The sequence below is a fragment of the Diprion similis genome, chromosome 14 (assembly GCF_021155765.1).
Source record: "Diprion similis isolate iyDipSimi1 chromosome 14, iyDipSimi1.1, whole genome shotgun sequence".
In the NCBI taxonomy this organism is placed as follows: domain Eukaryota; kingdom Metazoa; phylum Arthropoda; class Insecta; order Hymenoptera; family Diprionidae; genus Diprion; species Diprion similis.
Genome location: NC_060118.1, coordinates 13,834,841 through 13,847,674, shown reverse-complemented (window position 1 = coordinate 13,847,674; position 12,834 = coordinate 13,834,841). Strand labels below are relative to the sequence as shown.

Genomic DNA, 12,834 nt, shown 5'->3' with positions numbered 1-12,834 from the left:
TGCCGAGGTACCGGAAGTCACCTGCGTAAAAATATTCCTCACGTTCCGCATACCTGTACGTATAAATTGTCTTAAATTTGTCTCTGAAATTGATTTTCTCGATCATTTCTGTGCCGCTCCTCGTCCCGTCGTGCAATCCTGCGTTTCATCCTTACCTTCTCCTCCCGGTCCCGAGGAACTCGGCCTACGAATTCAACAGGTTGAAGCCTGATCAAAAGCGAAAGCCAGATGCGTCAAAATCGCGCGTTACGTTCATCACCGACAACCGCCCCCAGAAATTTAAGTTTATCAAAGTCGATGAATTCGTCATTGAGATTATTTCTTTCGTATCGAGCGGTAAATAATTTCTTCAACTTCATTAAAAGCTTCATTCTCAATGTATGGAATTACGTATTAGAATTGAGTGATTCTAACGAGGCTAATCAAACGCGGTTTTAAATTTTGAGAAATAATTTTTTACAGAATATCTTAACTAATGTTGAGGAATATTTTTGAATCGAATTAAAATTTTTCAAAGGCAAATAAATGTTGAAATTCTTTCAGTCAGTCAATCATCAAGTCTCGAGACAAATCTAAAGGCGAAAACTATTTTTGATCGGTTGAAAAAATAGTTGCGTTGATCCGCAGAGGCACGCGAAAAAATGTTACGAGTACGGACGAGTAAGACGTTCCACGTTGCGTGGAATCGCATTGGGTATGCATGAGATCCGTCAAATCCTTTCGAATGTCTAAAAACTTGGCTGTAACCCTTGAATAGTTCCTCGACATTCATGCGCAATATAAATTATATGTAAAAGCATGCAAATGTATATCACCAACCTGCTGTACCCACGTCCCTATAATAATTCCCTACGTTTGACTCGGTGATAAATTATCGCAAACGCATATATTATTTACTAGTAGCACAAATAGAATCCGTATCACCGCTTTCATTTTCATTTCATTAGGTTTGAGAATGACTTTGAAGCAAAGACACTGACCTTTGACCCCAGCTTCTAAGCCGCTGAAAAATATACAACGCACTACGAATCGAGCCATCGTGCGCCGATCAGCCGGCTATCAGGGCTCATCCATATTTTTCAGCAACTCGTGAAGCCCGAATAAGTAATTATAATTAATGTGTTTTAATTATATATACACAGTTTCCGAATTTTTCTTCATCTCGAGTCGCATTTGTCCCGGACTTGTGAAATGCGTAGGGTTTTTTTTTTGTTTTTTTTTTGTTTTTGTCTTCTTATTTTGTTTTGTTTTTGTCGTTTTTTCGTAATTGCAGCGAGGCTGCAAGCGTGGTTATAATTTCAACTCTGGTTATCGGCAGTTGATTATCGCCATCGACGAGCGCCGGCTCGACGTCGCGTCCGCCCGTCCCTCCGATGAAGAGATGATTAGTTTTGTTGATTAACCACGCGTTCGGCGGTTGGGCCAATTGAATGCACGACTGATTTTACTCGGTTTGTGTGGAAAAAAATCGGATCATGACTTAGATCTATATGCACCCTATATGCCTATAGTGCTCTGTTTACAAGACCGGGACATTATCGCGATGTTAAACATTGAACAAAAGTCAACGCCTGAATTTGCTTTTCAAATATATTGGTATAAATAATCGACAAAATTTACGGCGTCGTCGTTTTCGATTCGTGTGATACTATTTAGCGCCGAATGTCATTCGCTAGTTTGTGTATTCAATCGAATCTTCCTTCTTACCTAAGGCCCAAAATTTTTTTTGCTGGTTTTTTTTCTTTCTGGTTTTTCAACTTTTATCTTTTTTTATTCATAACCCACCTGCAACTCTTGTAGCGATGAAAAATTCATTACTCCGCACTGCATTGGAGATGTAGATGCCTACTTCCTACCTCATAACGGAGCCAACATTTCCAGCTGTGGCCGGGCTTTGTTTTAATCTTTATCATTCATCTCTCGCCAGCTTGCGCGTTCGCGTCCACCTGTAACTACGTGCCTATTTCCTCCTCGAGACTCTCAAGCTCGACGGGATGTACCTTAGGGTCTTCGAAAGAAATTAAAAAATTTTTGTTTTTCAAACGCGTAGCAAAATTTCGATGGAGCATCTCAAGTAGAATATCTTGCAACCGAATATGAGCTCCTATTATTGATATTTGAAGGTGCCTATTTTATTGTTTCCATCTAAATAACGCGTAAAAAAATGGGGAAATTTTGTAATTTTTTTTTTCTCTGGAATGGCTTGGGCTATAAACTATCCGAATGCAGATTTGACTCTCTAAAAAAAGATACTATCACAGAATTTCCCCAGCTCTAACCGATTGAGAGATTTTCAATTATAAAAATCTTATCAGTCATCTTGAATATCTCTATAATAAAATAAAATAAATTCTTTTCTCTTTTCGAACACTTTGACGTACGTACGTGCGAACCTTCGAAACATCCACGACTAATTGCACTTCTTCGTTTTCCCTCTCCCTCCCTCTTTGTAACAGTTCTTTCTAAGTCCTAACTTTAATTTTGTCCAACATTCTCATGGATAATAAATAAATCCCATTCTATTCTATCCCATCTCTTCTCCCTATGGCCTACAATATTTTCGACGGGTTTCAGCAGTGGTCTTGACCCCGTGAAAGAAAGATTTGGAGACGGTGAGAAGAGGCAACAGGAGGAGAAACTCACGAGTTCGACCTTAGAGAGCGAGGGGAGTGAAAAAGTTTTCCCGATCAAGATGATTACACGCACGTCCCTGTGACATCGGCATCTTACAGCTTACGGATAAAAATTGCTTGAGGTAAAAAAAATTGAGGACTTTGCGGGTCACTCCGTGAGTCCTACCCCTTCTTCAATGTTTCTCACTTCTCGTTTTTCTCCGGTCTTACAGCCATCGATGCGAGTGTTTGTTCTCCGCGTTCGTTGGCCGAGCAGCTTATATCAAACGAACTCTTGAGCGTATCGAAAGGTATTACCTGGCTGCCTGCGAGCTTCGTGTGTGCAATCGTCGGTTGGATGCTGCGGAGTAGCCGTCGGGCGACTGGGAAGTAAGTATAAAACTTTTACTCCCCAATGAGGAAATTTCAATCTGTTTACACTTTTACTTACTCTACGAGTCCGCCGGGGCGAGACGAGTGTCGTTGCACTTTAAAAATTACTTCCGAGGTACGTACCACGTGCATGCGTCGGGGGAAACTCCACCCTCTGACCTCCGGCAACCAGACTAGCCTAGCCGATCTAATAGATGTAAATGGGGGATACTGCCTTGCCACGAACGTAATATCTTCATGCCTGGCTTTTCCCACCATCTTTTCACGGATGCTGCAGCAGATCATATATTTAACACTGCAATTTCAACGTTCCACGTTACAAGACATTGTCTTGGTTACGTGGACGACTACCGTAAGACGACTTTTCTCCTGCAACTCGCGGGAAGGTCAGAATTATTTAGTCTCGGATAAAGACAATGGCTAGTTGCCTTCTACAGCTATTTATACGTGGTATGGCAAGTGTATTTTTTTGAAGGTAATCGTGTCATGCTCGTGCGGTGCCGAGCTTAGTCTAATAAATTCAACGTTCTTTTTATGTACATTATAGGCACACGGCAGTCATGTGGTCATAAATAAAACGACGTAACACGATAACTATAAATCGAAAGGAGAGAAAAATTATTTTCTATTTACACAAAATTAACTAACGTAACTTACCTACAAGAATGACAAAAAAATAATCAGGACTACTCTCGATTCTTGTCTGGGTCCTTCGATACCCTTATTGTAGAGAAATGAAATTTTTAATTGCATAAAAAATATAACAAATGCTTATCCACCATAACGATCGAAAAATTATTTGTAAGTTACTTGGAAAAATTCGACGAACCATTCACCGTGAAAATTTGATTTGTTTATTCAAGTGTCTAAACAATTATACAAAATCGAACCAAATATTTTTTGAGCCTCTTTTTTTCCGAAAGAAATCTTTCCATTTATGGATTTTGTTATTTATCTAAAATTTGGGGGATGTATATACAGTTGAAATCTCGATATTTTTCATTTTCTCGATTTCTTTACAGTTATATGAATATGGAAAAACATGATGAAAAATTTTTTTTTAAATCAGTATACTTGATTATTTTTTAACACATTTCTGTGATCTGCAAGCCAGGTTTGACTGTCGACAATTTTTAACGAGAAACTAAAAGAAACGATCCGTCCAAAAATAAATTTCGACGGTACATCCCGTGCATAAATTTGACTTCCATGCCGACGTACATTTGCGTTAAACCTACGTATCTGCTGGCTGCGGTACAGCTGGCGACGAAACAAATAACCGCAACGCCTTCGAAAAAGTATTAAAATACGTGTTATCGTTCTGTTTCCAGCGCTTTCGCATCGGTGAACCAAGTATTTCTCTTTATACATGTACGTCCATCTGCATACATACATATTCCCCGTAAATTGTTCACACGCTCGGAAAATACGATGCGTACTTCTTCTGTTGAAAGACATGCCAATGTCTTTCTCGACAAACGTCGTAGCTCTTCTCCGGCTCAGACACGCAGCTGTAACGTTTAGTATACAGCTTACACCTTTCGCGAAAGAAGAAATAAAACGAATATCTTATTGTTGGCAATAAGGATTAGTCTTAGTAATTAAAGATTGACAAATATCGCAAGGATTTATTGGACATAGGATTGAAGTTTTTCAAAACAATGCAAATTCATCGCAGGCAGATGCTGCCCGATTACAACAGCTCCCTCACTCCTGATGCGAAGTTCTCCACGCCTCACCACCCACGCATTTTTGCATTTACAGACGTAGATACAGAGTATAGTTGAGGGTGGACCGCAATCGATTACTTGTACGCTTCTACGTTTTGTCATAGAAAATAGATTACCCTCGAGTCAACCTAGAATTAGTCACTTTTCTGCCACCTTTAATATTTTCACCCAGATCAGTATTAGACGGAATATAAAATCGTGAGAAGGGATCCCGCAGAATCCTTATGGGAATTGGCTGGATTTTCAATATGTTTTTCGTGCCTGTATTTCGAAAACTACTGATTTTTGGGACTTGCGTCCACGGGAACTTTTGATCGGGAAAATATGCACTCATCCACTGATATTTCACTCATTATATCTCCCACTTCGTTACGTTCGTATCGTGTCGCGGAAATGGAGAGTTCAAGTATGAATCACATGCCGTGAATCTCACGTCAAAGTGTAAGCCTCGACGTTCGACGTTCGACATTTGTACTTTTAACTGAGACTCTCGATATGTGTCTATAATAAAATCGTGACCATTCGCTTCGTTCAATTGGCATTAGTGAACCGTGTTTAATTACTGAGGCAAAACAGTGCTAACAACCTTGAAGATAGCGCCTTTCCTATCAGGAACGTAACTTTATCGTGTTTGAGCAAAAACTGTCGTATTTTTGGATTACATTAAAATGCACCATTGATTATGCATAGAATATTTTAAATTTCATTATCATAACCGTAAATTACACCCAATACTCAATTTACTTTTTATTTTATGATCTTCTATCCTGTCCGTCACCCACGCGGGGTGAAAACTTCCATATTCAAAAAAATTTTTTTTTTTCAATTCAAAGCAGATTCCATTTCAATTAATCACTTGTTTATTATCATGAATATTAGAATTAAAACAAATATATACTCTAAATTATCTGTTGTCGTCTGTTTCTTTTTGATAAATAAATTTTTAGTACACCATAAGTGCACTCTTTGGAAGAGAAAGAAAAAAAAAAAAACCTCAACCGCCTGTCGTTTAAAAATGATTGATAATCAAAATTTTATAATTTCTTTGCGTTCTATTTCATGGTTTTAACCAAGAAAATGAAAATTGTAGCAAAAATTTCATAAGCATTTCGGGCTATAACGTACTCTTGAGGAAGTTCGTCGGTTGGAAGTCAGTACTTTTTTTCGTAATTTTATTACGGGATGATTAAATATTGAGTATATTCATCAAATTTATGCATTCTTAAGTTATCGCGATTTTTTTCAAAATGTGCTAACACAACCCCTGAATAAATTGCCAAGAGGACCTCAAACAATGAATTTTCACATCAAATCGTGTCTAAGCCATGGATAAACTTTCACCCTGCAAAGCCTCAGATTATTCGCAAGACAATTCTGTACATCCTCACTGTTGTAAGAGAGTTTTTTTTTGTTTAGCTAGAAAATGTAATAATTTGGTAGACATTCAACGTGCGTCAACATTCTAATAAAGCTACCAAAAAAGAATTGATTTTCAACTGTGCAACTACTTTCAAACAATCCTGCGAGCCCCCCCCCCCCCCCCCCCCCCCCCCCCGGAAAATGCGCTCAGCTTTCCATAGCCTAGATACGCCACTGTTGATCGCATATTACCGCGTAATTTCATCGTCGTAATTATACGGTATAATTTATTATGTGGCTGCTAACACTGAGGCCAAGGCGAAACTGCAACTATGCGTGTTGAGTTCTTTGCTGGTGGACATTCCTGAAGTCACAATTTTTATCTGTAACCATTACAAATTTTTTTTTTTTTTTTTAGCGTTAACAACATATTTTCCAAGAATATGAACCTAACTCTGGGACGATATTATTATTAGGAACATTTTTTTAATGCAAAAAAGGTGGAAAAACATGGTATAAAATCATGACATTGTGTTCAAACACCTCAAAAACTTGCAATTTTCAACTTTTTCGATTACAATTAGGTTCATATTCTTAGAAAATGTGTTTTTAACGAAAAAAAATTGTAATGATCAGAGATAAAAATTGTGACCTCGGAAACGCCAACCAGCAAAAAACACGGATGGCGATCGTCCATGGACAGCAGCTTCTAGCTCCACTATTTCCGGCGGAAATGACTTGAAAAAATAACAAAGTGTACATCAAAACATGAATAAAATATCCTCCAAATTTAAACAAATTCTCATTATTCCATCCCTGTTAAAAAAATTCACGAAAAACACCAAAATTTCTGCCTCCTCACCTGGTTTCCCCCCTTAACCGATCAATGTTGCAGAATCTAACCAGTAATGTTACAAATAGTTTTACAACCTGGCTGGACGACAGATCATTCAATCGAGCATAAACTTAATAAAGAAATGACGATCTAAGGAACCATCAGTTTTTTTCTCCTTTCCGAATTATCGCCACCAAGTATAATTTCGCGATGAGTTTCGTCGGCGACGTCGGCGTTCGTAACTGGTACAGAAGACCAATTCTTCGTAGGTGCGCCGAGTAAGCGATTGACTAATTTGAATTAAGTCGCTGACCATTGGACACTCGAGGTGAAATGTCACCCAGGAAATGGACGTCACGTGACGTCCTCCCCAGCCACGTGTCCTCGCGTTTCCACCTGGTGCTAAGCAAAGCTTTCCTTCAAAAGTTGTCAGTTGGAAGTTGGTCGGCGGGGCTGCAGTACTCGACTCTGGCGTCTTGCTCGTTGCAATAATTTTGATAGTAAGAAAAGAGGGATCGAAGATATAATTTTCACAATTGTGATGTACTTATTGAGCGGAGGCATCGTTGGCAAGAAATCGACAGATTCGTTTTCATACGAGTTTGAAAGGTAGTAGAAGAAAGGAGGGTTGATAGGGTGCGGATTCATTGGCGAAGTCGTAATCGTCCACCGTCGTGGATCCAGAACGTATTAACGAAACAGTAACGACGACGAAGACGATGCTGGGACAAGTGAACAGTAAATTTGTTCATCCCCGGGTCGACGAGGCCGCGAAAACAACGTTTCAATCCCACGTCAAGGGTCACCGGGTGGTGAACGGAGACAGTGAGTTTTTACTACTGCGGGAAGAACCCCGGCAACGCATTCAAACTTGCATAATAGTTGAGTTTCATTCGAATCATCTTCATCCACACGCCGGTCGATATTTCTTTTTTTATCGGCGATTCAGTGCTCCGATCATAGATTCCTTCGAGTCAAATTCCGTGAAACTGGGTACATAAGAGTTCTCGAGGTCGCTGATTTCAAAACTGAGTAATCTGACAAATTTTAAACACTCAAAATGGCGGATCTGATATGAACGAATTAGATCAATTCTTATATTTGCAGTCCGCCATATTGGTTCCGCTATTTTGGACTTTGTTCGCTTTATTCGTTCTTAGGTTCGAATGCCAAGTTCACCGAGGTCCACATTTTTAGTTCCCACAATTACGTTTATTCTGTAAAAACAGGCATTTTCAACACTTTGTTTATTCATACCCGTGGAAAAATTCTTCGATAAGCGCATATTATAGTAGGATAGGCCCATAGATGGCCATATCAGAAAATTATGTATAAATATATATGACTTATATATAATTTTATGATATGACTTGATCTGACCTACTTTATTCCCTTATTGAGATATGAATCTATATATGGTCATATCAGGTTATATAAGGCCATATTATAGGTAATGAAATGTAATTATATCAGGCCATATCTAAGCTCATTGTCAGAAAATTTTTTCACCGACAGCGTTTACCGTATTCGCGGAATCGTCATAATCCCTCTTAAAACATCAACATTAACATCTCAGAAGTTCAATTATGCAGAAAAAAAATGACAGCGAAATATCAAAAATTGAATGTAAATCTTGAATAGCCGATTCAAAAAAGGTGGTCGTAAAGGGTTAACTTAAACATTTCCTTCGTCGTCGTTTTTTATTTTCATTTTTTCTCTCTCTTTTCGTTTTTTGTTTTTCATTCCGCCCCCGCTTCGCGGTATGCTTACCAATACCGGCGTCGATCTTATACGCTTCGAATTATATTCGTTGGACGAAAAATCTAATCAAACTTTTTTTAGTGAAATTTTATCAAACGAGTCGAACGCTTTATAACCATGAATATAGAATGTTGCGCGTGCAGGTTACGCGGGCAACTCGCGTTTTTGTTCAATCCCATTTCTAGAATAATTCTACAACGAGGAAATCTAACCGCTTTCGACCGAGTTGTTGACGAAACAACGGTCCTCGCTTGCGGTGGTATATTCATCGCCCATTGTTCGATAATATTAAACCAGACCGCGCATTATAATACCTTACGCACACGGCGCTGCCCTTGATCCCACCAACACATGTCCGTTCTTATACTATCTTTATACCGCCGCCGATGACGAGTAAGACGTCGGCTTGGCCTCTCGACGACACGGCTACCGAACGTAGTACGTAGGGCAAGAGCAAAACGGGCGAAACAGGTCCGTTAACCAAAACATGATTTTCGAGGAATCTCAAGATAAAATTTTTTCTTATTTTGGCCTAAAGATGATTTTTAACACACGGAGCCCGTTTTGCCCGGTGGGACCCAATTTACCCAATTCTCCCCTATCTATGCTACGATCGTTATTGTTATCTTTTGAAAAACGCGAAATTACAACTTTCCAGGACGTAACATTGTAAACGGGGACCTTTACTCGAACGCGGTATACGAAGACGTGTTCAGACGATCGATTGACCAGCCCGAGGAATTCTGGTCGGAAATAGCCCAATGCGTTGAATGGAGCAAGCCGTGGGAGAAGGTCCTCGACGACTCGAATTCACCCCATACCAAGTGGTGAGCCGATCAGCTTCGCCCTCTCGCGTAATCCTCCGTTTCTCACAAAGAAGGTATCCCAGGTAACATGTTATATTAGACCAAGAACTTAACGACATGTGTTTTTCTTATCCGCCATTGAACACTTTAAGGGAGTGAAACCACCCTCCGAAGTAAGGCATGTCGAGGGGCAATTTTTTTTTTGGTCGAGATAATTACCTTTTTCGTATCTGAGTATGAGAAAACTTTTCCAATTGGAATGGTTAGAAAATATTATATACATACTTGTGGGTGAAAATGCCAAATCGCCTCTTAAAATGCCTTAATTCGGAGGGTGGTTTCACCCCTTTAAAGTGTTTAATGGCAGATAAAAAAAAAAAATAGATGTCGTTCAGTTTTTAGTCGACTATAAGATATTGCAGAGGAAATGAAGTCGGAGAGATTGACCTGGAATACCTTCCTTGTCCTTACACGCCGTTTTAACCTTCGTTTAACATTCTTTGAACACCGATGCCTGCAGGTATGTCGGCGGCGAGATAAACGCCTGCCACAACACCGTCGACCGGCACGTCGCCGCTGGTCGCGGGAACAAAGTCGCCCTGATACACGACAGTCCGCAAACATCGACCGTCCGCAGTGTCACCTACAGCGAACTCCTCGAGAAGGTCTCTCTGCTCGCTGGGGTCCTCGCCGATCTCGGCGTCCGCAGGGGCGACAGGGTCGTCATCTACATGCCTCTGATACCGGAGACCGTCATGGCCATATTGGCCACCGCCAGGCTCGGTGCTGTGCACTCCGTCGTCTTCGGCGGTAAGCTGACAGACTCTTATCCTTGGTTTCGCAATGCTCAATGCGATTGAATGCAAGTCCGTTACCAATGTTGTCTGGAATAAGGTTCAACGAGCGAAAGTGTGATTTTTCAGGATTCGCTGCGAGGGAACTGGCAACCAGAATCGATCACGCGGAACCAAAAGTCATAATATCTGCGAGCTGTGGGTTGGAACCAAACAAACTTATAAAGTGAGTGTTTTGCTCTAGGACAAAATGGACAGAGTAGCGGATATTGTGGAGTGTTTGAATTGTGTACGGATATACACAGGTGGATAAATGTATTTTCCTTTGATATATACACATCGCGAATTGGGTAACAGATACACCAGCATACTGAACGAAGCCATGGACCTGGTTACCGTGGAGAAACCCAGGAGTATCATTTACCAGAGACGTAACGTTTGGGAGTCCCCCTTGTCCAGCGGGGATATAGACTGGGATTTGGCGCTAAAAGACAGTAAACCTCACCCGTGCGTTCCCGTCGAAGCCAACGAGTCACTCTACATATTGTACACCTCCGGAACCACAGGTAAGGAAAAGTACAAGGACTGCTGATGATAACGGCGTGTGCTGATTTCGTAAGTTATTCGTAACAAAGAGTTAAGTCCGTCAATGATTGCGTGTAGACAAGCCGAAGGGAATTCAGAGGCCCATTGGTGGCCACATTGCTTCACTTGCTTGGACCATGAAAGCCATTTATGGAACTGACGAGAACTCGGTGTGGTGGGCAGCCTCGGACATGGGCTGGGTCGTTGGCCATTCTTACATATGTTACGGTCCTCTTTTGGCCGGCATCACCAGCGTCATGTACGAAGGAAAGCCGGACAGGACACCAGACGCCAGCCAATATTTCAGGTTCGCATTGAATACATCAAAAGTACACGCATACACACGCACACATAGTATCGACAATTCTATGACCCTCGACGAAACAATGCGTCATTTCAGAATAATCGAGGAGCACCGGGTCAATGCCCTCTTCACTGTGCCAACGGCCTTCCGGGTCTTAAGGAGAGTGGACCCCGACGTTTCCCTGGGGAAGAAATATTCTACAAAATCGTAAGTGTCCGTATTTCCTTTTTCATACTTCTTTGATTTCATGAAAATTTCCAATTGCGACCGACCGTTTTCAGGCTCAAGACAATATTTATAGCGGGTGAGCATTGCGATCTCGAGACGAAAACGTGGGCGGAAAACGTCTTCAAAGTTCCTATATTTAATCACTGGTGGCAAACTGAGACCGGACACGCGATTACCGCCCCCTGCCTAGGCTTAGGTCACAATCGGGATCCGCCTCCGTATACGGCAGGGATGCCGTTTGCCGGTTACAATGGTATGTCGATTTCAAATGATTTTTTAATGATTTCCTTCGGTCATTAACATTATATGCTTGGTTATATATTAATTATTCTTGATCCCAGTTAAAGTTTTGCGGGAAGACGGAAGTCTGGCCGTTCCAAACGAGCTTGGAAGAATCGTAATCAAGTTACCTTTGCCACCTGGTACAATGTCGAATTTATATTTAGCCCCAGAACGGTTCAGGCAAACTTATTTCTCAAAATATCCGGTGAGTCAAGAGGTTTTCTCATCCTTAACAATAAGCTGATAATATTCTTTCACTATTTTCACCAATTGTTACTTTCGTAACTTTATATATTTGCCAAATCGTCAGGGGTTTTACGACACGATGGATGCCGGGTATATCGACGAGTTTGGATACGTTTACGTAACGGCACGTGACGACGACGTTATAAACGTGGCAGGGCATAGATTGTCCACCTTTGCCTTGGAGGACGTTGTTCTGGGGCATCCGGACGTCGTTGATGCGGCCGTCGTCGGTGTTCCGGAGCCCACCAAAGGCGACATACCTCTGTGCTTGTACGTTCTAAGAGGTCAGTATTCGTATAGTAAGACGGGACGCCCGTCATTCTATCCAAGAATTATCGTGGAATTGTTCAGGCATTTCACCACTTAACTTGTTTCTATTATTTATTTACGCACGAAGGCGATGCGAAGAACGAGGAAAAAGTTAACCAGGAATTAATAGCTCGAGTTCGCAAGCTTATCGGACCGATCGCTGCCTTCAAACTTGCTGCATCTGTCGAAGCCCTGCCGAAGACGAGATCGGGGAAAATATGCCGAAAATCCATAGCCGATTTAGCGAGGTCCATGCGAGTACAGGTATGAAAAATCATTGACACCGCAAAATGCAGATATCAATTATTATTTTTGTTCGTTTTTTACCTCTAATGCAGATGCCAAGCACGATCGAGGACCCGACGGTCTATACGGGAATCAAAATGGCACTTCAAAAACTTGGATACGCAATAAACGCACCGGATCCAGAGTTGTAGAGGCTTGAAATTTACAGAGTGTGCTTCGTTAATCAAGTAAATCAAAACTTCCTACTTGTGTGATGAAACATGTTGACGATTGTGGATCAATCGAAACAATTCGTACGGCTAATGTTACGGGTACTGAAACTTAAGAAAAAATAAAACGATACA

The 12,834-nt window shown here is 41.0% G+C and overlaps 1 protein-coding gene across 2 annotated transcripts; it reads left to right on the top strand.

The window, feature by feature from the left end:
* The first annotated feature begins 7,367 nt into the window (after positions 1–7,367).
* On the top strand, positions 7,368–12,776 carry LOC124415071 (acyl-CoA synthetase short-chain family member 3, mitochondrial). 2 transcript variants are annotated; one of them, XM_046896348.1, is made up of 12 exons: positions 7,368–7,754; positions 9,352–9,517; positions 10,017–10,306; positions 10,420–10,516; positions 10,648–10,856; positions 10,954–11,182; positions 11,276–11,386; positions 11,461–11,660; positions 11,749–11,894; positions 12,000–12,220; positions 12,331–12,508; positions 12,583–12,776. In XM_046896348.1, the coding sequence occupies exons 1-12, from the start codon at positions 7,649–7,651 to the stop codon at positions 12,679–12,681; spliced, it is 2,052 nt and encodes a 683-aa protein (XP_046752304.1). In that variant the 5' UTR covers positions 7,368–7,648; the 3' UTR covers positions 12,682–12,776. The 2 variants fall into 2 exon arrangements, with proteins under 2 accessions (XP_046752304.1, XP_046752302.1); XM_046896346.1 differs by having other exon boundaries at positions 9,349–9,517.
* The last annotated feature ends 58 nt before the right edge of the window (positions 12,777–12,834 follow it).

Bases quoted from the DNA above. Each gene is read 5' to 3' on its own strand.
- LOC124415071 (XM_046896346.1), top strand. From the start codon at position 7,649: ATGCTGGGACAAGTGAACAGTAAATTTGTTCATCCCCGGGTCGACGAG. The intron at 10,307-10,419 runs GTAAGCTGACAG...GTGATTTTTCAG, and splicing joins GCACTCCGTCGTCTTCGGCG to GATTCGCTGCGAGGGAACTG. The intron at 11,895-11,999 runs GTGAGTCAAGAG...CCAAATCGTCAG, and splicing joins CTTATTTCTCAAAATATCCG to GGGTTTTACGACACGATGGA.